The sequence below is a fragment of the Carettochelys insculpta genome, chromosome 3 (assembly GCF_033958435.1).
Source record: "Carettochelys insculpta isolate YL-2023 chromosome 3, ASM3395843v1, whole genome shotgun sequence".
Lineage (NCBI taxonomy): Eukaryota > Metazoa > Chordata > Testudines > Carettochelyidae > Carettochelys > Carettochelys insculpta.
In genome coordinates this window covers 108,121,683-108,146,335 of record NC_134139.1, presented here as the reverse complement: position 1 = coordinate 108,146,335, position 24,653 = coordinate 108,121,683, and the positions used below count along the sequence as shown (strand labels likewise).

The 24,653-nt window shown below is 44.0% G+C and overlaps 1 protein-coding gene and 1 pseudogene across 1 annotated transcript; one reads left to right on the top strand and one right to left on the bottom strand.

Moving 5' to 3' along the window:
- Nucleotides 1–2,164: 2,164 nt before the first annotated feature.
- ARG1 (arginase 1) lies at nt 2,165–24,300 on the top strand. Its single transcript, XM_074990568.1, has 8 exons — nt 2,165–2,288; nt 10,374–10,446; nt 12,233–12,407; nt 14,111–14,270; nt 14,744–14,838; nt 16,977–17,081; nt 19,453–19,589; nt 23,947–24,300. The coding sequence occupies exons 1-8, from the start codon at nt 2,229–2,231 to the stop codon at nt 24,120–24,122; spliced, it is 981 nt and encodes a 326-aa protein (XP_074846669.1). The 5' UTR covers nt 2,165–2,228; the 3' UTR covers nt 24,123–24,300.
- LOC142011320 (putative RNA polymerase II nuclear localization protein SLC7A6OS pseudogene) lies at nt 8,375–9,395 on the bottom strand (annotated as a pseudogene).
- Nucleotides 24,301–24,653: the final 353 nt, after the last annotated feature.

Below are 24,653 nucleotides of genomic sequence, written 5' to 3'. Positions count from 1 at the left end.
GCTTTTTAATAATAGTTACTGGAACTCAAGGGGAGGTATTTACAAACTTGCCAGTTAATGGATCCATCTACTATAAATGGTACATGCTGTTTTCAATTATAGTATTTTTCAAAAATGCACTAATGAAGGCTGGAGTGAGGGGTTGGGGTGAGATGGGGCAGAGAAGGAGTGGCTTAAGGAAGAGAGTTGGTGGGGACTCAAGGAAGTGGGTGGGGGTGCAAAAGTCAAAGCAGATGGGGGATGCAGACATTACAGCAGGGGTCTCAGGGTGGGGGCAGGGAGGTGGGGGGTACTGGGGCCCCTGCAGCAAGTGTACTGCAGCCAAGGGCTGCACTCGCCCTCCAAGGACCCCTCCTGGGAGAGAAGGCTCTGGGGCAGCATACTTGTCAAGTGGGGGCTGGGGCTCTGTAGACTGGCCTTGGCTTCCAGCTGCCCCCTCTCCCGGGCCTGCAGCCTGTGCTGCCCCCTGCCAAGCCTGCAGCTGCTCTATGGGGTCTTTGCTTGGGGTAGCAGCCACTCCACTCTGCAACCTACGGGACGCAGGGCAGTGCTTTGTGTGCTGCCCCTGGCCTCCAGCTGCCCACGACCCTGCACTCATCTGTGACGGGGCAACACTTTGGGGGCTACCCCAGCATCAAGCAGCCCCCTCAGTCCTGCAGTATGCTTGGTAGTGCGCTCCAGGGGCTGGACAGGCACTGGGGGCTGCCTAAAGGAATCAGGCTCTGCTGGCTGCAGGCCGCCCTTCCCTCCTGTAGACCCTCTCCCCAGGCCTGTAGGCTGCTGAAGTGGGGCAAGGCTTGGGGGCTGCCCACAGCCTCGTGTGTGTGTGTGTGTGTGTGTGAGAGAAAGAGCAGGAGACAGCCTTGTGGAGCTGTCCCCAGCCTACAGAAGGCTCCCTCTCCCCCACAACCTGCGGGCTGTCTAGGGAGGGGCCAGGCTCCAGGGGTTACCCAGCTACAGCAGCCTCCTGCATCAGGCAGGCTGTCCAAGGGGCTCTGGGGAGTTGTCCCGCCAGCTGCTCTCCAGTCTGCAGGCTATCTGGGAGGGCCAGGCTGCTCCTTCTGCTGCCCCCCTGCCCACATTACCCCTGCGGCCTGCTGCCTGTCTTGGAGGGAGGGCAGGCTCTGGGGAGGCGGATTCTGAGGGCTGTTCCCCCCTCCATCTGCTTCCTGTGGCCTGCAGGCTGTTGGGTGGGTGGGGGAGCGGGGGAAGGCTGGAGGGTGCTGTCCCTTCTCCTGCTGCCCGCCTCCAACTACGCTCCCGTGGTCTTCTGCCTGCCTGTGGGGACAGGCTCCGGGGGTTGTTACCCCTCTCCAGCAGCCCCCTGTGGCCTGCAGGGCAGGAAGCAGGCTGCAAGGGGCTAACCCCCTGCAGATTGTCTAGGAAGGGCCAGGCTCTGGGGGCTGTCCCCCATTTTCAGCCACCCCTTCCTCTAGCAGCCTCCCCCCCACACCACCTCGCCGCTGTCTGTTCAGGTGGGGTCTGGCTTTAGGAACTTCTGACAGCCTCCACCTCTTGTAGCTTGTAGGGCTCTCCAGGAGGGTTGGCTGGGGAGGAGCAGGTTCTGGGTTTGGGGCAGGGGAGCAATTTGCCCAGTCTGTGTGTCAGACAAGATGGTGGAGCCCCACCCTGCTGGCCTCTCTTGGTGCTGCAGCCACCTCAGGCTGTAGAGAGGAAGGAGGTGAGGCACTCTTCAATGGCCGCTCTCAGTATGCTCCTGTCTATGCCCCTACCTTTTTTCCTCCCTCTGCCTTCTTCCCTCTCCAGTCCCATGTTCTGAGAAATCCTGGGAATTCAGGCATTTCCCACCTTCCAAGCACAATCTAACCCTGAGTTTGGTTTAAGTTAGCATAAGAGGAAACTGCACCAAATTTTGTGGCTCTAGCTCTCACAGTTTAAGAGGAGTTGCTGGAACAAATGTAGCACATACACCATCTAACATATACATATAGATCAAACACTAACCAGAATGCAAAATACACAGTTAATATGGTTATTCTCTTGCATACACGCAAGGACAGGAAAACAGTAATTGCTGATGTTGTTCTTGTGCAACTGCTTTTTTTTAAGTGGGTGGAGAAAAAAACCACGCCCACAATGGTAAATAGATTCCTCTGTTATATTTGGGAGTAGTCTGACCTCTGCCAGTGTGAGGGTTGAGAGATTGCATTCCAAAGTGAGAGACCTGTTCCACTGGTGAGATCCCAAAGAGGAAGGAGGGTGGCAGAATGAGTGATAAGCTGAAGACATCAGTTGGAATCGTCTGGGCTCCCTTTTCAAAAGGACAGGTAGAGACTCCATCTTTTCTAAAATGTGCTCTCCAGACACTTCTGTTTAGGGGGTTTAGACTGGAAATTATGAGGCCAGGACTGCCGGTGAGCTTTGGTCCTTGCTTCTCCAGGTCTCATTCTCCACGTAAGGGGTGGGGTGGGGTGGGAGTTGAGGACTGGCATAAATAATATGGAATCAGTGACAGTTCTAGAACAGTTTCTACAGCTGCGGCTGAGAGGCACTCTCCACAATTTCAGTCTGCGTTGATTTTGGTCTCAATGCAAATGTTATATTTCAAAAAAACTTGTGTTAAATTCTGTTTGGTTTGAGCAACTGAAGCACGAACGAACTTTTTCTTCTCGTAATCCTAATTATATCCTGCAGTGATGGAGTTCTTGATCTACACCTGCCTGATCACACTGAGATAAATACAGTCATGATTATTTCAGTAATTAGGCACAGTGTACCCATTGACTTGGATGTAATTATACTTGCTTCCAGATGACACCTTCCACCATCATATATGTAATAATCTTACTCCTTTAACCACAAAGATGGGGTAACTCCCTTCCCCTCATCCCCCACTTAGACAGCCACATAGGAAATAAATACAGATGAGACAGCACTGGTATGGAAACAGCAGGGTGACTCACACAATTGCCAGGCTTGTGGGCGAGGCAGGAATGTGGCTCTGACCAGAAGAGGTGGTGCTGGGGGCTAGCTTCCCCTAGGTAGTGCTTCAGGGCTGCGTGGAACACAATGTCCAGGGTTCCAGCAGTGATTTAAACAGTCTGGGGCTCTGGCTGCTGTAGCAGTCATGGTAGCAGCACTGGTGTCTGGGAACCCCAGGGCCTTTTTAAATGACCAGACCCTGGGGCAGCTGCCCGTTTGGCCCCTTCCCCTCCCCACAGGGAATAGTAGCTCATTAACATTTGTGATGTAATACTATTCAAAAACAAATACCAAGAATAAAGAGCTGGTTGGAAAAATGTTTTTCTGTAAGAAAAAATATTTTCAGAGAAAAATGAAATACAGAAAATACTTTTATTCTGAAATTTATCCATGGTCTCTCAGGTGAGTTGCAGTTTGGGTGCATTGTGCGCCTTTTCTCTTCTACAAGCCAGGCTCCCTGTTCAGGCTACACCTGCCGCACTGTGTCACAGTCTCCCTTCAGCGTGGATATGGAAGTCAGAGGGTGATGTATCTTGAGAGTGGTGGCTACGGTGAGCCCTGAAGGATGAGCGGGGGGTATGGCTCACAGATAAAAACAGCAGCATAGGGTAGCACAGCAGCACTTCATGAGTGAAACATCTTGGTATTCAGGCATTCAGATTTTGGGGAAAGAGGGAAGCAAATCATTTGAACAGAAGCAATTGTTTAGTCTAAAATCCTATTTTCCATTGAAAACCAGGTTTGATGAAAATTTTCAATCGGCCCTAGTATATTTAGAAATTCTTACCTTAATCAACTTCAAGCATTCCAGTGGCAAAGCTGACCATGGTCTAGACGGCCTTCCTTTTACTCAGTGTTTCATAGGACACTAGCTTTAAGTTGCTGAACATGTGCCTATCCAATTAAAAAATCAATAGTAGTTGGAAGTGTTTTGCACATCTAAAAATTAGGTCCTCTATCTGAAGGACAACCTTACAAAAAACTTTCTACATCACCCCTCAAGCTGCCCTCTTCAGCCTGCTCTAAGGCTGGCTCTTCAAAACTGTGAGGGAATCATCTTCAGCTGTTGCTCAGCTTTGTCTCAGAGGCAGACCATGGGGGAAAAAATAACAGACTCTCTTTTTAGCCAGGCATTTGCTTGCTTACATTTCCAAAATGTAAAGTGAGGACGTGACTTGTAATTCATTGTGACAACTTCCACTTCCCTCCTATGTGCACTAATTTAAAAACCATACCCATTTATTGAGAGTTTTTCCATTTCTGCAGTCTGTTCCCTGGTAACTCACACCCTAAATATCATAAAAATTAAAGTCAGGATTGATACATACATATAATATGCAATGGCTTTGTCTACACTATGAGATAAACTCAATTTTTAATAGTTTTGATTTTTTAACCTCTTTATAATGAATTCAAATTTAAGTGTTCATCAACCTTGAAATTTGACCCATTGTTCTTCCGTATCAAATTTCCATGTCCCCATTGCCCTATGCAAGTTCGACAGCATGAGCTAAGACTAGCATTGACTAGCTAAGACTAGCATCCCACAGTGCTTTGGCCCTGGTTGCTTGTGTGGGTGTTTCATGTTAGAATCCCACAATGCAAAGCACTGTCCCAGAATTCAGAGCACCCAGTAACAGAATTCAGCCCTCCCCCAGTCTGCCCCGGTTCCGTGTGCCTCACATCTTCTGCGGACATTGGTGTAGCGGTGGGCAGCTGTGCTATCAGCCCTGTCCACCCCCACCCAGTTCTGTCAGCCGCGCATCCACTGTACACATTGGCATAGCGGTGGGCAGCTTGCCTTCAGCCCTCCCCCAAGCCTGCCCAAGTTCCCTGTGCTGTGCATCCTCTGCAGACGTTGGTGTAGCGGCGGGCAGTGTGCTATCAGCCTTGTCCACCCCCACCTTGTTCCGTCAGCCATGTGTCTGGACCTTCATATTTGCAGGCCTGGGCACTACAGAATTCAAATTCAATCAAAAGTTCGTGGGCTTCCTGTGACCTTCTTCCTGCGCATCTGGCTGGAGAACAGTAGAGAAGGAAGCAGCCATACATGGAGGATCACCACATAGTTTGTGGGATGTATTGGGACACTTCTGGAGGCTAATAAATTTGAATTAAAGATATGGTGAATCCACACTAGCCTTTATTTGAAATTTTAAATTTTAAATTGATGTTATACCCATCTAGTAACATCGACATTTTGTTATTGGTAGTAGGGCTTACTAATCTGAGCTAATGGTATTTATAGTGAAGACAGTAATGTTTTAATATCGAGCTAACTCCTTTAAATTTGATTTTATCTCGTAGTGTAGACTCAGCCAATATTCTGCTTTGGCTGGGCTGCTTGTATTCAGAAGTGTTAACCTGACTTGCTTTTCTCCCTCCCGCCCTTCCTCTCAATTAGCTGACAATACTGCCATATGGAAACAGCTGCAACTGCTGAGGTCCCATGTCCCAGAAAGACTTTGTATAATGTAGAGTCAGATTTTTAAAAGAACTCAGCCTGCGATATTCCAAGCACTTCCGAAAATCTGGATCCAATGGCGGAAGCTGGACATTTTCAGACCTTATCATATCTCAAAATCACCCTCCCCCACCCCTAATGCCCTCTTCCCATACAAGCAAAGAAATTAAAATGTGTGCGGGGTAGAATCTGTTAAACAAAATTGAGAATGAAATTCCTATTGAATGAACACGGGAATAAAATCATACAGTATCTCAGTCATACTCTGCAATGGGCCTCCATGAGCGCTCTACCACTTTGAAAATCAGATACGATGCATCATTTATAAATGATATACACTTTCTTGTTTCACAGCCTAAGTGAAGGCACTAACTAATGTGGTTAAAAAGAAACTTACTCTATGGACAGGTTATTTCTTCCTTACCGACTTTAGGGTTTCTTCTGCCTTCAAAGGGGAAAATTTTCCCTTCCAGCTCAGTTAGGTGGTACTAGTCACTGATGGAGACAGGATACTGGAGAAGCCTGAATGTTGGTTTGATTCACCATGGTTGTTTCTCTTATAACATAATTTATTAGCATGAGACTACAGCTATTTAATTTTAAATGTATTTCAAAAACTCATTTGCATCTCTTTCTACTTCGGCATAGTTTGCAGTCGAAAGATAAGAATATAGACAGGAATAAATGATGAAGACTTGTTTTTGTACCTCTGCACTAGACTGTAACACAGGAAACCTGAGTTCCGGTCATGTTCTCCCACAGACTTCCTGTGTGACCTTAGGCAAGCCATTTAATCTTCCTGAGCTTCAGTTACCTTCCTGCAAACTCAGAGTAATTCTTTTCTCCCACTTTTAGTTTATTTAAACTGTAAATTCTGAGGATTAGAGATAGTCTCCTACACAGTATGTAGCAGTGTAATTAGGGCACTAACCTAGGATTTAGGAATCCTGGGTTCAAGCCTCTAATACATACTAACTGGGTGATCTTTATAAAATCACTTGGGCTATGTCTAGCCTAGAGAATTTTGCTGACAAAACGCTCAGAGTAGGCACACTAAAAATATGTTCTGTAGACAGTAAATCAAGAGAATGTGGCACTTCTGTCGAAAGCCTTTAGCCCTGTCCCCTACAAGGCACAAGGCCATTCTCAACAGAATCCATCAACAACAAACTGGTGTGGATGCTCCAGAGGTGGGTCATCTGTTGACACACAGGGCTTCTGGGTCACCAGGCAGTCCCGTCTGCTGTGCTTCTGGTAGGCTGTTTTCTTGAGAGAACGTCTGGGCAGATAGAGAGCATTGCATTTTTTTATTATGCTTTGCTGTCTGTCTGCAATCTGTTAACAGATGTTTGGTCAGAAGATGTCTTCTGACAGTAACCTCTACCGACAGATGGCTGTAGCATAGACATAGCCTTGACCTCTCAGATTCCCCCTCTGTAACATGGGGATAACAGCATTATTTTAAATGATCGTTTTCTTTAATAGGCAATAGAAGAAACCAAGTTACCCTTATGAAGCATAAAAAATGTCCTCATGAACCTTGTAGTGAATGTTTGCGTGTTGCTAACATTCTCTACACACAAAACTGTTCTTTTTCTTGCATGTAACTAAGGTCTTGTCTACACTATTGCTTATGTTGATGTAAATTACATCCCTCAGGGTGCAAAATACCTTACCGCCCTGCGCAATGTCACTGAGATACACTTATGCAGTGTCTCCACTGCTCTTTGTTGACAGGAGAGTCTCTCCCATTGACATAGCTTCTGTGACTTGATCAGGTGGATTATTATTTCTGCTCTCCTATTCACTTATCACATCTTGACCACAATTGTTAAACTGATGCTGCACTGCATCAATTGCAGCAGCACTGGCTTAATTTTTTTAGCTGTATTTTACCTGTTTGAATACACAGAGTGACTGATATTCCTTTACCTGAACAACTAGAATAAAGTGCCTACACATGAGTGGTTTTTTCCTTTCAGGACAGATACTGCTTGATGATTGTAAACCACTTTTCACTTAAGGTGTGCACCCAGGGATGTATGACAGCAATTTATTTACTATGTTCTGGTTCAACTATGGACTCAATACTGTAAATGGACCAATGCATAACTTAGATAGATATAATTAGAGATACACATCTCCTAGAGCTGGAAGGGACCTTGGGAAGTCATCTAGTTCAATCCCCTGCCCTCTTAGCAGGGCCAAGCACCCTCCCTGACATCTATTAGTGCTAATGGGCCTCCTCAAGGATTGAACTCACAACCCTGGGCTTAGCAAGCTAATGCACAAACCACTGACCTATCCCACCCCACAAAAACCTATTTGTGCCAGATCCCTAAATGGCCCCCTCAAGAGCTGAACTCACAATCTTGGGTTTAGCAGGCTAACACTCAAACCACTGAGCTATCGCTCCTTTTTTTTTTTAAATTAAAAAAAATTATCCTAGAACAAGTCTTTATACAGAAAACGCAGTTCTTCAAACCAAGTTTGCTTCTCCATCCTCTCATATTTTCTAAATTTGAAATACATCATGGCATCTGTCACACAAACTTCCTACTGACTGAAAGAGTCACCTTGTGCCAGATACGTTCATGCCACTTGGGGTGCAAACTTGAAACTGCAGATGCTTCCTGGATTTTAAGCACAAAATTTTTAGCAAGCTTTCTGCCAGAAAGTTCAGTTTTTGCAGACTTCTTTCCCAATGGCTCAGGTTAGGAAGTGGCTACTTCAGGCTTAACGTAAGTAATAAATATAGCATCGTCTGTTTGATCTTGAACAGTGATGAGGACAATTCCAAATTTTAAAAGGAAGCTTTATACAGAAGGGTATTGGTTTTACTAGAAGGAAATACTCTTCTATTCTTCAAGGTTTCATCCATATATAAATATTAAAGAACTATCAGAAGCAAGAGTAATTTTCTGAACTTCTGCAAGAAGTCAATAGTACCCAGCAGGCTGTTTAGCATTAATCAGAATCCAAGTCCTGGACCTCATCGTATGCAAATTCCCGCAGAATATCACAATGGTATTTGTCCCATGTTTTCCTCCTGATACCTCTGTCATCTTCGTCACTGAAGCTCCCATCCTCCAATTCTCTGTCTCTTCCTTCTCTGTCACTGTTTTCATCTTCCTCTGGAAGGAATTCCTCTTCATCAGGATAGTCATTGCGCCAGTTATTCTCACTGTTCTCATCATCTTCATTATTATATATTGCTTCAGAAACATGATCATCATTGACTAGTTCATATTCCTGTGCGTAAGGCTGCACAGAGAGAATATCCTGGATCCAACCAGAAGTAGATGTTTACATGTAGAAGTAGATGTTTACAATATCATAAACATACTCATCTTTCAAATTGTGTTCTGCTCCTTTACTAGTCTCAGGTACAGTTAAACGCTCCCGGATCATTTCAACCGCATTGCAAAGAATCGCATCTGGATCCTCAATTTTCTGTGCATTTGCTGCTGTGACCTCTGTGTCTCTCCCTACTTCCTCCTCTTGTACTATATCAAACAATTGGAATTCCTTGAAATAACTTGAGCTACTGTAAGTAGCAGTGCTTCCTTGTTGTGAACTCTCTTTTTTTGCTTCCAGTTTGTCACCCTCATTTGCCTCCTCGCCATTGGGGCCAAATGCAATTGTTTCTCTTTCAGCTCAGTTTGGCCGATGGCTTGTTATTATACGGTATCGATTTTCCTGCCTGTTCACCTGCTTGGTGGAACAAAGATCCTGAATGATTCTCTGAGAGCTTCCTAAAGATGGTCACAGAATCTGTGCTGCTTTACCTCAAGTAATAGCTTCCTGTATGCACTTTTGAACAGGTTCATTCTGTGAGGACGCCGTGCCCACCAGCTTGAGCAGTCTATTCCCCAGGGAGTCGTAGGCAGCCGTGGGGCCCTGCTCGGTGCGTAGCTGCTTGCAGTGCCTCAGCTGGCGCCAAGCCGCCATGCTTCCGCTTCAGCCGCAGCACTGCAGCGTGCTCCATGCCAGCCGCACAGCATGCTGGGAGAGAGGGACATGTTGATTCATTTCAGCATGGATCAGCTTGCAGGAAAGGGACCCACATTTCTTTCCGGGAGAGATTTTTGCCTCCAGTACTTACATCAGTGCAGATGATATATTTGTTGCTTTTGTGCAGCACATTTGCACACAATGGCTACGTCTACACGTGAACCCTACATCGAAGTAGCCTATTTCGACGTGGCGACATCGAAATAGGCTATTTCAATGAATAATGTCTACACGTCCTCCAGGGCTGGCAATGTCGATGTTCAACATCGACGTTGCGCAGCACCACATCGAAATAGGCCCTGCGAGGGAACGTCTACACGCCAAAGTAGCACACATCGAAATAAAGGTGCCAGGCACAGCTGCAGACAGGGTCACAGGGCGGACTCAACAGCAAGTTGCTCCCTTAAAGGGCCCCTCCCAGACACACTTTCACTAAACAGCGCAAGATACACAGAGCCGACAACTGGTTGCAGACCCTGTGCATGCAGCATGGATCCCCAGCTGCAGCAGCAGCAGCCAGAAGCCCTGGCCTACGGGCTGCTGCACACGGTAACCATAGAGCCCCGCAAGGGCTGGAGAGAGAGCGTCTCTCAACCCCCCAGCTGATGGCCACCATGGAGGACCCCGCTATTTCGATGTTGCGGGACGCGGATTGTCTACACGTTCCCTACTTCGACGTTGAACGTCGAAGTAGGGCGCTATTCCCATCCCCTCATGGGGTTAGCGACTTCGACGTCTCGCCGCCTAACATCGATTTCAACTTCGAAATAGCGCCCAACACGTGTAGCCATGACGGGCGCTATTTCGAAGTTGGCGCCGCTACTTCGAAATAGCGTGCACGTGTAGACGCGGCTAATGAGTCATTTAATGTAAATTCTACTCCAAAGCAGGTTTGTCTCTAACCTAATTCCTCTGATACATGATCTGCCTGACTTATATTTCTTAATAACAGGCACGGAAAGGAGTGGAAGAAGGACCGGCAGTGGTGAAGGAAGCTGGCCTGATTGATAAACTAACAGCCCAAGGTATTTTTCAAGCGGAAAACACAAATTTAAATACAACTATTATCCACTATGAACTCACTAATAAACCCAATAAATGCTCTGGCATTGTCAATGAAAAATAACTGAAAGATTTAAATAAAACCAGAGCTATGTGCTTTAAAATTTGTAGAAACTTGCAAAGTGCCTAGAATCACAGAATCTGTACAAGTTTTGTGCTCACAATTTTTTTTTAATCATCGGAGAGGATTCCTTTTGGGACATTTACATCTTCTTCATGTTCATTGACCCAGAAGCCTCCACTGTAGATACTCTGTAGGTCCACAAGTAAACTTTCTCCCTACTCACTTACCTTATAGCATATATTGTGAAGCCTACCTAGAGGCATAACTATATACCAAGTATGGCCTTTTACATGAGTGTGAATGAAAAAAAATGATGGTTGGGCTGAAAATGTGTTTCCCACTCTCACTCCTCCAAGTTCAAGCTGGAAAGATGTTCTTCCAACTTTTCTCGGGCAGCTGTCTATATTGTGGTGCTTATGGTGCTTGGTGTCTATATTGTGCCCTTATGGTGCTTGAGAAGGTTAGAACTCTGATAAAGTCCTGCAGAATTGGCAGAGCCAAACATTCATTTAGCATTGAATAACTGCTGCCTCCCAATCTTCCAGAGCACTACCTGGTATGCTGCTGCCTACCTGGTAATATTTATTGTCACAGACCCGTGAGGTAGGGAACAGTTATTAGCCTCTATTTGAGAAGGGGAACTTAGGCACATACCAACAAAGCCACTTGCCGCATCAAGAACACATGCAGCCTGCAGCAGAGTAGACAACTGAACCAGGCACTCAAATCTAGGACAACACTGTAAATGCTCCACCATTATTAATTATTACTGCAGCACCTAGGAGGACCAGGACTCCATTAACTAGGTGCTGTATAAGCACAGAACAACATCCCAATTCCTGCCCACATGAGCTCCTTTCTTTCTAGGCTGGTAACTAGCTCCTTCCTCACCTGCCCTTTTTGACCTTCTCTTAGCCCACTGACTGGGGAGGGCAGATGCTCCGGGGCCTAGCCATTCAAAAGTGTCGGTAGCTGAAGCCCCTAGCCCTTTAAATCGCTATTGTAGCCCTGGGCAGCTCTGTCACCTGTCTGGGGCCAGGGGCAGCATGGCATGCTCCCAGCAGTGCTGAGGGTTGACTGCCCCCAGCACCAACCCTTCTGCCCAAGGCTCCACCCCTTTGGGGAGCAAGGAGCTACTCCTCTCCACCCTCGGGACCTCAGCTAGGGGCCCAGCAAGTCTGTCAGCTCCCTAGGCTATTCAGGAGGGTGGAAGTTTGCTTTCCTACACATGGGCCACTGAAAGCCATGCTAGTAATAGCAGTGTAAGCTCCAGCCTCAGAATTTTCAGAATGGTAACGTAGGCAAATGGGTGAGTTGTGTTAGACACTGTTCAATAAAAAATCAAAACAAAAAAGCAGTCCAGTAGCATTTTAAAGACTAACAAAATAATTTATTAGGTGATGAGCTTTTGTGGGACAGACCCACTTCTTCAGATCATAGACATACCAGAACAGACTCAATATTCAATAAGGATTTAAAGAAGAAAAGCAGAGATATAGATTAAGTTGCACACGCCTGCACACCCAGAACCAACCCACATCTAACGATATAACAGCTTTACACATGATTTACTCCGTATTACCTATTACACAATAATGCTCAACTGTTTTGAACAGGAAATTTTAAATGCAAAATATACCTGCTCATGACCTTTTAACGTTTTCTTTCCATTGTGCTCATCACAGGGTGTGATGTTAAAGATTATGGAGCCTTGCAGTTTGATGACGTTCCTGATGACACACCATGTTATAATGCAAAACATCCCAGATGTGTAGGGAGAGCAACAGAGAAGCTAGCCAGCACTGTGGCAGATGTGAAGAAGAGTGGAAGAACCTCTTTGGTTGTCGGCGGGGATCACAGGTCTCTTGTTATACTTGTTTGTTTAAAAGCATGAATAGCTTTCAGAGCTGCACAAATTACCCAAGCAAAGATATAGGATTAAACTAGAAATGAGCTATCCGTTCAGTTTCAAAACTAGCAGCTGTCTGTTAAATCTGATGAACCTTTCCCTATGCCAACACTCCTTTAGAAAGGTTGGAAGAAGAAATAATCAAGATATTCCAATAAGCCAGGGCTGTTTCCTACACTCCAGTGTTTATATTTTAAAAAATGTATGAGGACCCCTCATTCTAGATGAGATGAACCTTGGTGTTTTATGTAGATTTGGGTCCCAATCCTGTAAACAGATGCATAATTTAACACACTGCAAATAGTTCCCATTGGGGGCTGGGTAAGGTAATGTGGCTGTTCACCAAAGTGGTGATCCAGCAAAACACTCACATGTGCATAGCTTTAAAGAATGTAAACAGTATTGGGAATCCCTCAAAGATCTGTCTGCATTCAGCTTCCCATGAACTCAGTTTGACCACAGATTTCAATATGCAGGTATTAAAATCTGGCATACAGCAGGGTCAGGGAATTTTTTTTTTTTGGTTGGGCCACAGGCCCACAGAAAAATCAGTCACAGGTCCACACACAAATCAGAAGCAAAATGCCCCAAAACTCACTGATCTGGCTCACTATAAGCAAAAAATCAATAAAACAATAAACAGCCCAACAACAATAACCATCATTGACCCACAGGCCATAGGTTCCACAACCTTGGCATCCCGCTCCTGGCATACAGCAATGCTACACTTCATTAATCAGGGAACATCAAAGCTTCAGAGTCATACAGAAATTCTCTTTGTACACATTTATACATCTCATTGTATTTACTCAATGCTTCATGTCAGGATCAGCTTGGTTAATCTGTGGAAAATCATCCTAGCACCATATGTGTTGTCCACGTTTAAACTTCCTCTTTACACTTCTGATTTACTGAGCACCTTGTTGTTATCTAGTTCTTTGGTAAATAGTTCCCTGGTTGTTCTCCTCTCATCTTAGCTAGCTCAGACACCACCTTTTTAGTCTGCTGACCTATCTGCTTATTTTATTTAGCATACACATCCTGTTCTTCAGCCTGATAATTTATTCATCTCCCTAATCCTATCTTCCAAGAATGAGGCCTGCTCAAGCGCCAATTACCTCAGGGCAGGCCTCAGCCATAAATAGTCTCATTCACTTCACTGGGACTACTCCAGCTGTGTGCAACTTTAAGCACTTGAGTACGTCTAGCAAAGTGAAGGGGATAAACTCATGTTCTACACAGACATGAGTGCTTGGCTGGGTCAGGACTTACAATTACCATTCTGGACCCAGAGCATCTGTGCAGTCTGTCAAAATGTTAGCCATGCTCCTGCCAATGTTCCAGCCTTCTTCTCCGTGCTTTGTGAGAGTGTGACCCCAAACTGAACTCCACAATATCCAGGAAGCCACACCTTTTCCTTTCCCAGCCTTCCTCTTCCTGGCTTCTCCTCACCCAGAAGAAACACAGCATGGCCAGTGGATGAGGAGCCTTCTTTAGCTGCACAGTAGCCTCCCAATTTTCATCTTTATAGAATGTTTTGCAACAGCTTCTGCTTTTACAAATAAGTTTACAGCATGGTGCTTTGAGAAGGAAAATATGTTGTATGCTGTGCCATGAAATGCCTGTGTTTATACACAATTCTTTCTGCATACAGCTTGGCAATTGGGACCATATCTGGCCATGCAAAAGTTCACCCCGATCTTGGTGTAATTTGGTTTGATGCCCATGCTGATATTAACACTCCACTGACATCAGTAACTGGGAACATTCATGGGCAGCCTGTGTCTTTCCTCCTAAAGGAACTGAAGGATAAGGTAATATAAATGCCATTGCCTCTTTAAGTTATAAGTATCTTGGAAACCCACCCTGAACAGAGATGGATTCTTGTTCATCTTTTGCTCTCACTAATTATTACTGTAACATTTAGAATTAGTCATGGAACCTGCCCATCTATTTCCTCATATTGGGACCCTCTTTCTCCCAGTGGATCTCCCATGGCTCCTCTGGACAAGTCCGGCAATCCCTGACCTAAACCGTTGAGGTCAGCAAGGGCTTCAAAGCTCTGCTTGTGGTTGGAAGCCATGGCAAAGGAGAACTCCCAAGGACCCAATGTCCTAGGGTGGAGGTTTGGGGGCAAGGTTTGATTTTCAGCCCACTGTCAATCCATTTTAGTATTTTGGGTGCTTTAAATAAACTAACCATTCACCTCCCTCTCCCAACTTTCAGTATGAGGCTGGTTGTTATGGGGGTAACCCAGTAAAAATAAAACCTCTTTTGATCTTCGTAGATGCCTGATGTTGCAGGATTTTCATGGTTAACACCATGCCTATCTGCTAAAGACATTGTGTACATTGGACTAAGAGATGTGGACTCTGCTGAACAGTGAGTCTAGCTCCTCCCTCATTAATACTCAAATGTCACATTTCCATTGCTTAAAGGGATGCATAGCATTGCTGCAGACTGCAAAGTAGGTGCCTCCTTGACCTGTGTGAGGTTTAATGCAATGTGAGTTAGAAATAATTGACTAGGCAGCAGTACTGAAGAAAAGAATTGGGTGGTGGGGAGATAGTGGATCACAAGTCAAATATGAACCAATAACGTGATGCAGTTGTGGGAAAGTCTAATATTCCTGGGTATATTAACAGCACATTGTATTAAGTAAGACACAGGAGGAAATTGTCCTCCTCTATCTGGCGTGGTGAGGCCTCAGCTGGAGTACTGTGTCCAATCCTGGGCACCACACTTCAGGAAAGGTGTAACTAAATCAGCGCATGTCTGCAGGAGAGCAACAAATATGAAAAACTTGTGGAAAACCTGGCCTTCACAGAAGTGTTAAAAATAAAATGTTTGTTTAATCTTAAGAAGACAGGGGGTGGTGATGTGTCCTGATAATCTTCAAATATGTCAGTGGAGTTATAAAGAGGGTGGTGATCTACTGGTCTCCCTGTCCACTGACAGAAAAGTAATGGGCTTAATCTACAGAAAGAAACGTTTAGGTTAGATATTTGGAAAAACTTCAATTAAGCACTAGAATAGGTTTCCAAGGATGATTGTAAAATTCCTGTCATTGAAAGTTATGAAGGACAAGTAAACACCTATCAGGGATGGTCTAGGTTTACTTGGATCTGCCTCAGCTTGATGTTTCTATGATGGGGAGCAGGGGACTAAAGCAGAACTTCCCCCCACCCATATTTCCCAAAGACAGAACGCCAAACCGGCCAGCCAACATTTTAATGGAATGGGCCAGTCTGTTAACGACTTAAGTGTTTGCATCTTACCGAAGAGGAATTTTCACATTACTTTGGAAAGAGAGGCTGCTGAACTCTCTTTTATATTCAAATTCGACACATTAACACATGGTTTGAACCAGGATGCGAATTTTCGGGGTCATTATAGGAGTTCTTTTGCATACTTGGCTTAATCTAATTCTTGACACCGCCCCCCACCCCTCTACTCTGTGATTTGCTCACCTTGATAATTTTTTTCTGATTTGTCAACCTTGATTACTGTTTTTGGTTCTCTGTGCCTTAAATATTGAGTCGTTTCTGGTATGGCTATGGTCTGAAGAAGTGGGTCTGTCCCACGAAAGCTCACCTAATACATTATTTTGTTAGTCTTTCAAGTGCTACTTTACTGCTTTTTTGTTTTGATAGTATATAGACTAGCATGGCTTTCTCTCTGTTACTAATCACCAAAAGTGGTTTCCTTTCCTTCCCCTCCCCTTCTCTTCTCTCGTATCTGCTTCCTCTATTACTGTTCATGAGTGAAATGTTTTGGGGGGTGGGGGGGAATCCAGTCACCATGAAACACTTCCTCCTAAACAGCTCAACCTCTTCTTGTTGACTGAATGAATCCTGCATCCCAACCATCAACATTTCTTCTCTCCCTTTGGCTCTCACCACTAAACCTATTGTCTGCTCCTCGCTGCAGAGTCTCTCCAAAGATGCATTCCAGCAAGAATTCTCACCTTTCTGCCCATCCCCTATTCTTACAACTTCTTCACCTACATTTGTCTCTCAAAGGTCTCTTTCCTCCTTGTCCTCTAAGCTCAACTCATCTTCTCTTCACTATCTCTAAGCGTTTTTCTGCTCTTCTATGCCTCTTCACTTATCCTCACCCACCTATCTGGTTCTTTCCTCTACAGTCATTTCTTTCCCCAATCAAAAGACTTTGATCAACTGTAAGCATCTAAATGACGACTTATGGCATCCAAGTTCATGTTAATTAAATCCATATTTTAAATATAATGAATATAGATTAGGTGTCTATACGTGTGCTCAGGTACCCAAATTCAAAAATTAAGCAATTGCATATAAGCAGAATACTTTCCCCCACTCTTGCTTTTATAAATGATTTGTAAGCAGAATTAAAAACATAAAATTTACTTGTTTGTACTTGCTTCTCTGATGGAATATTAACATTTCAGAGGTTTGCAAAAGTACCTTTACAGAATACCGAAAAAACAACACACTTTTTATTGCATTCATAAACTGTTAATGTGTCTTCCATGTCTTTTTCAGCTGCATTCTGAAAACTCTGGGTATTAAATACTATTCAATGACTGAAATAGATCATCTTGGGATTGGGAAGGTGATGGAAGAAACACTTCATTATTTGATGGCCAAGTAAGTAATGAAACTACCTTTTTTTGTTTGTTTGTTTAAATATAGGATAAAAATCAAATTGTAACCATGCAGAAAATTGATCAGTTAAAACATTCCAGAATTTTGAGATCCCAGTCAGTGCTACAGACCTCTAAGGATGCTGCACTGACAGTTACAGGAGACTCACTAAATTCTGTTGATCAGATAGTTAAAGAACACTTCAGAGCTCACCATAGGATGTACACTTAAAACACAGTGGGTTCAATAGTATTTAAATTGGCCGCTAATTTGAAAAGTTTGGCGTAAATACTCAAATTAGCTCCTCTGGCTGCTCAGCTGTGTCAAGGTCTGCCTTTTGGCACTGGATTACTACTAAAGAAGTCAACTGGCAGTGCTCTAGGTGACTTCAGAGGCCTTTAGTGTCTTAATGCCAGGGACACATTTTGTTCTGTTTAGCTGTGTCTCCGCTACAGTGATCCTTCAAAAGAAGTTCTTCCAGAAGATCTCTTCTGAAAAAAGACTTTTAGAAAAAGAGTGTCCACATACAAAAAAGCAGATCAAAAGAGTGATCAGCTCTTTTGAAAGTGAGCTTCCGCACAGCCCCTGCTCTTTCAAAAGAGCAAGTCAGGGATCGAAAAATCTGGTGCCATGAGGACTGCTCTTTTGAAAGAAGGGCCCCTGGCACATCTACACATACTTTTTTTCTGAAAGAGTCTTTCGGAAGAAGGCCGTCTTCCTGACTGAGGAGTGGAAAAGGGCCTCTGAAAGAAGTGCTGCATTCTTTTGATTTAATTTTGAAAGGATGCATTTTGTGTATAGATGTTCCCAAAATCTTTTGGAAGAGCCCTGGCTTTTTTCGAAGGATCTCACTACTGTAGATGTGGCCTTTGTGCCTACCACAATGGGACCATGACTGGGGCCCCTCAGGTGCTATAATAAGACAAGTAATAAGTGCCTTCATAAACAACAAAAAGTCTTGTGGCACCTTATAGACTAACAGATAGTTTGGAGCATAAGCTTTCGTGGGCAAAGACCCGCTTCATCAGATACATGAGTGGGGAAAGGGTGGTTTCAGAGGGGTATTTAAAGAGTGGGGTCCCAGTAAGAGGGAGGGCCAGAGCCAACAAGGTCAATTCAGCAAGGTGGAAATGGCCCAGTATCAACAGCACTTATCAAAAGGGGGAAAAACAAGTCAGATCAGACAGGGGCATGTGAGCCATTGTCAGTGTCTAATGAGGAGCTATCAACACCCAGAGCAGAGAAACTGTCTTTGTAAGCTACAAGCCACTCCCAGTCTCTATTTAATCCATGGTTTAATGGAGTGAAAACAGAGACTAGGAGTGGCTCGCAGTTTACAAAGACAGTTTCTCTGCTCTGGGTGTTGATAGCTCCCCATTAGATGCTCACAATGGCTCACATCCCCCTCTCTGATCTGACTTGTTTTTTCCTCTTTTGGTAAGTTCTGTTGATACTAGGCCATTTCTACCTTGCTGGATAGACCTTGTTGGCTCTGGCCCTCCCCTTTTACTGGGACCCCACTCTTTAAATGCCCCTCTGAACCCCCCACCACTCATGCATCTGATGATGTGGGTCTTTGCCCACAAAAGCTTATGCTCCAAAATATCTGTTGGTTTATAAGGTGCCACAAGACTTTTTGTTGTTCTCGAAGCTACAGACTAACACGGCTACCTCTCTGTTATAAGTGCCTTCATACTGGTTCTTGAGTCTTCTTCCCACCAACAGGTGAAACTGAGCTAGACTGCTAGGGGTTCCTCCATGCTGGAACTCTCCCTTCCTCAAGCAGGGAGCCATCTCCATTCTTGGGGTACAAGACTTATGTAGAGTAGTAAAACAGGGTAGTAGCCACACCAAAGACTAATGGGATTAAATTTAAAAAGCAGCATTACTTTAGGCAGAATTCAGGAAAAACGTCATTACAGGCAGATTGTAAAACTGTAACAGTCTCTCATTGGGGAATGGTGGCAGCACCATCAATTTAGTTCATTTTATGCTCGTGAATATGTTTTAGGGAACATTCTTTTACTGCTATCAGTACAGAATTGGTGATCCAGTTGGGCTCTTTCATCTTTAGTTTGTTTACAATGCTAATGTACATATTAGATGCATTATACATAAACTTACAAAATCTAGGTCCCCGTACCCCTCAATATTTGCCACCTGTTCCTCACTTCACTGTGCTGTCATCCAAGGCAAGTTTTATCATTCATAACTGCTTTATCTGGTACAAATACTTCCTAAGCAGGGCATGAGAAGCCTGATTCATGGGGCTTAAGTTCTTCCGTTGCTTGTGAAGAACATTTCCACAGGATCAGTTCACAGGTTTTCTGAACATGTGTTTTCAATTCTATCCTCTTGCTTTCCACCAATAAAGAAAGAAGAGACCAATTCACTTAAGTTTAGATGTTGATGGTTTGGATCCTTCTCTGGCACCAGCCACAGGCACGGCAGTTGATGGAGGACTGACTTTGAGGGAGGGGATCTATACAGCAGAACAACTTTACAGAACAGGTAAAACAAACAACTGAAAATTCTTAATACCGGTTTAGATTTCACATTTGCAATCTCTGCCTTAATGCATCTGAAGTATTACAATGAAAGATTTTCTGACTTTGAAATACTTACTGGATTTTTGCACTGCTTTAATATAAGAAAACTATACAAATCTAATAGGAGAATGTGAGATTCAGTACTGCAAGGATACTCCCCTTTATAGCAATAACACAGGATGAGCTCACAATTTAGCTATGGATGTCCAGAGTAAAACCTGATTTAGTTCTTAGTCTACAGCTAAAACTAAGTGAGCACTGCCTAAACCAGATCTGTCACGAAAACTACAATAAGCTTGTGGTTCTTGAATGGGAGAAAGAAAAGAGGAGAAAAAAAAAATCCTACTTGACCTGCTTTGTTTGGAATCTATTCAATGGGTAGAGATATGGACCTGGCAAAGCTCTCCCGGCTGAATACTCATTATGCTCCTATGTTTGAAATCTAAATATTGGGTCGTGCATGCTATTAAGCCCACCGAGCCTGAGAAAGATCTCTGGTTTTTCAGGCTCTCTCCTCCCTGCATGACACTGCAATTTCCAAAGTAAAAAAGCAGTCATGTAGCACTTTAAAGACTAACAAAATAATTTATTAGGTGATGAGCTTCCGTGGGACAGACCCACTTAAAGAAGTGGGTCTGTCCCACGGAAGCTCATCACCTAATAAATTATTTTGTTAGTCTTTAAAGTGCTACATGACTGCTTTTTTGTTTTGATAGAATACAGACTAACATGACACTCTCTGTCTCCATTTTCCAAAGTGGGATTCTCATCATCCAGATAAACCAGGCTTCCAGACTAGTGCTGAATTACCACCCCAATTTGCAGCAATACCTTAAACATACTCTGCCCCCTCTTACTTCACTCAACAAGCGAAAGAGACTTAAGTTGCGTGAAAAAGTTGCTATGAGACAAGCCTTCTATGAGATACCTCACCCTCCTTTTCCCTCACCGCTTCAGAATGCTTTTTGATCAGTCTTTTAATGTCCTAAGACCTTCCTGTCTCTCCTTCCCGCTAAGTCTGGTATTCCTCTTCTGGTCAGAGAGAGGCAGCTGATAACAGATTGACTCCAATACTCCCTCTAATCTTTTCAGAGGGTGGAATAAATTTTGTGCACAGCGGCATGTGTGAATGTGCACCACTAGAGACACAAACCTACCTGTGGGCACTCCGCTAATCAGCTTGCCAGCTTTGGAGTCTCTCACAAGTGGCCATATAAGTGTGGGGCTTACAGGGAACTCTTGTTATATCCTTTTCTAACTTCATGCCCACTCTGACATGTAACCTGATCAAGGACCTCCCTAAGGTGATCTGTTTCTGCTTACCAGTCACAAAAAGTCCAAACTGAAACGACTAGTTTCTTGCAAGCTGCCATGGTCTTCAGCACATCTCCTGTACTGTCAGAGGAAACCATGCAGTGTTTACAGCCTTTGACTGCTTTGCGATGTACACTACAATTACCTCTTGGAATTCCAGCCCAACAGAAGGCACAAAGACAACAGGGAAGGTACAGTGTTGTTGTAGCCATGTTGGTCCCCAGAGGAACATTGTGGGTGAGGTAATAATGTGTATTGGCCAAAGGAAAAAACTTTCAATCTACACAGAGCTTTTCTTCAGGTCTCTGAAAGGTACTAAGACTGTCACAGCTAAATACAAGACCAAACAGATGGTTTAGCATAAGCAATTTAACATATATTATAAGGGCTCATTCAAATCTACATTTTCAGGAAAGCTTTGCCCATGGCATTCTAAATAGTGAATCCATATGATCTGAAGACCAGTGTGCCCATGTGAGCCGATGCCCAGGTGCCAGCTAAAGGTCTGGTGAGGCAAAAAGGGGGAGGGGGGTGATGCCACACTAGCAGCTACCCTAAGCAACCAGGGCTGGCTGGGTTCTTTGGTTTGTGTTTAGTTCGGGTACGGCAGCAAGAGGAAAATTACACTTAGAGAGGCTTTAACAGTTACTTTTTATTTATACAAAGATGGAAACAATATAACTAAGACAAGTGATCAAAGTACCACAATTGTGAATTTTTGTTTATAACTTTACTAACAGTTAATAGGAAACCGCTGGCAGCGATTTTACAACAGAAGCGGCTGCCGCGTGTAAAAGGGGGTTTTAAACTGACCGCTCAATTATGAATGAAACCAAGATGGCCGCCGAGTGAGTGACAGGATAATGATTTTTCTCATGGTTACTAATGTTTACAGAAGGTAATTGCTGACAGCAGCTTGCCAGTTAAGGTAAGGTAAGGCCCCCCTGTGGTTTGATAGGCAAGATAATAATTTTCTACAGTTCTATGTAAAAGATAGTGGAGGATCGCAGTGTTCTAATAGATCAAAGGGGTAAACCCGTTTTAAAGATAAGGTAAGGGCTTCCCACGGTCTGAGTGACAGGCTAATGGTTTTAGCAGTTTATAGCCCAAAACAGCTAGTACCCGTGGTTTTTAAAGGGGAAACAACACAATTTAACTTAAGAAAAGTTTTAGACAAACTAGCTAGCTTAAACTAATACAAGTAATGTGTACACAAGAAAGGCAAGTTGCAGGTGTGATTTTCACCCCTGCCTCTTAGACCTGGTGAAGCCAGAGTCTTTCCCTTGATTCCTATAGGAAAGAAGTGTAATACAGGTGTAATTCTTACCCCTGCCTCCTAGATCCAGTGTGACCCAAATTCTCTCAATCCCTCGGGAAGAAGTAGATACGAACCAGGCGTCCCCAGTCTCGGAAGTTAATTCCAGACCTGGCCAGCAGGTGTAGGTGATTGAAACTCAAAGGGGGTGGTGGTTTGTCAAGCCCCTTTATACCCCTTTTGTCACGTACACTTCTTCCTGGTCTCAAGTGGCCAACTGGGAGGAGAGTGTTTGAACCCCAGGTTTCCCAGGGAAGATGCAAGGCTCAATTTGCACCTGTGAATTGTGGACAATTGGGCACCTTTGGAGGTGATGGGCGGGGTTCCCCAATCTTCCTGGGGAAGCAATCAAGGCTGGGGAAGTGATCAAGGTGTGTCAATTACCGAGATCAGCCAGAAGGGCGGCCATTAGCTAGCCCATTTACTGTCTGGTTTTTGTGTATAGTAGAGAGGCTGGGTGAGACAGCACACCTGCGTTCCCAGGACATCAAAGGCCACCTGTCTCCCCTGCTTATTTCTCTCTCTCTCTCTCTCTCTCCCAGTGGGGGGGAGAAGAAAAAAAAAAAGGCCAAATGGGGGGTTCATGTCTGGCTACAGCCCACACTTGTTAATATCACTTCATCTCTTTGCCTACCAATTAAAACAGCATTAGAATGGACAATATAATCAAAGCAGAGAAAGTGTCACTATCTCTTAGTACAGGAAAAAGAAAAAAAGTATTAAATAGTGGAGCTCAGGAGAATTAAAACTGGAGGGGACAGGGTATGGAGTTAAATAGCAGGTTTGGAATACTGAGATGTTCTGGAACCAAAGGTTCAAATCTCATCACATCTCTCCTTATCTTTCCATCAGAGAGAGAAGTTGTACCACATAGCTTACCCTCTGCGCAGGGCTTTTGGATGAGAACTTCAACTGAGGCCCGGTCTGCTCTCAGAACACATTTGCATGAGCAGGGATTTACTATTATCCATTGTCTAAATTCCTCATGCTGTCCTACTAGGTAGCACTGTAGTCTGTGCAGCTGTTGCACCCCCCCATACAGCTGCCTCTGCTTTAGTGGCATTTAGTTTCGGAAGTGCTTGGTGAATTCACTGAAATGCAGATGTTCAATGAAATGTAAAAAACAGACATGAAAAAGTTATATATCACCTGCAATTTTGTAATATGGAGCCCCCCTCCTGCCTCCCAATGGACATAGAGCTAGTGTAGTTGTCTTCTGTTGCTTCTTTATAGCCTTTGGCTCAGACAACATATTTGGAGTGTGACTGAATAGGCCGGGTGGGAACTATCCAAAGCATTCTACATGGCTATACCTCAGGTAGTGTGTGAACTCTTGGAGACAAAGCTAGTTAGTTAAAAGGTGATTAGCCCCCAAATGATGTCTGAGGCTGAGACTTAGAGTCATAACTAGCACTCTGACATCAGGTCTTTGCAGAGATGTCCAGCAGATGAGCACAGCAGAAAATCTAGCTCTAAATATCTGCATCCTACAGAGGGAAAAGGTCACACTACTGGTTAACCTGTCTCATACCAGCCTTTGTTAATGTTGATAAAGAACAAAGGCAAAACCCAACAGGGGGAATATACTTCGTACCTTGGAATCTTTGTGACAGTGAGTTTTGAACTGCTTAACCTGAAATGAAAATTATGTATCAATTTAAAGTTTTCTGGGTATCATATGTTATTGCAGGGTTGCTATCAGCAGTAGACATTATGGAGATCAATCCATTGCGTGGAAAGACAACAGAAGAAGTTAACACAACGGTCAACACAACTGTTTCAATTATCTTGTCCTGTTTTGGTAAAGCACGTGAAGGTTTTCACAGTTCCAGTTACCAAATACCCAAGCCACAAAATTCCACCTGAACATATACAATTATGTTGCAAGAAGTTTCTTCAGTCCTGAAGTATAATATTTTCTTAATGACAGTTGCTTAGTGATTGACTTTGGTAACCTCAAGCACAAAAATAAGCTTTTAATTGAAGCTCAGATATTAATGAGACAGTAATTGTGCAAATGGAGGCTGGTGAAGTAAAATGATAAATCTGCTCATACTGTTTTCTGCTTTATGATAAATTCTAAAGTTTTGCCAAACTGCTTGCCACCTTGCAACAAATAACACTACTACTTTTATTTTACTGATCTTCTTTTTGTTACTCTCTAAGTTGTTTTTCCATTAAAAAGAAAGTGGGTATTTTTCCTATGCTCTACAAGCAGTTTTCTGGAAGAAACTGCAAACTTTTAGCACAGCCTGTCCCTTTGCAACGGGCAGCCAGGGTGGCTGATGGATGCCCTAGGAGTTTGCTCCTTGGCAGGCGGCCAAACTCAACGCCCAGTTTCCAGCACACTAGCACCACCTAAGGGGTTAATTAGCCAGAAGCCAGCTACGGTTCTTT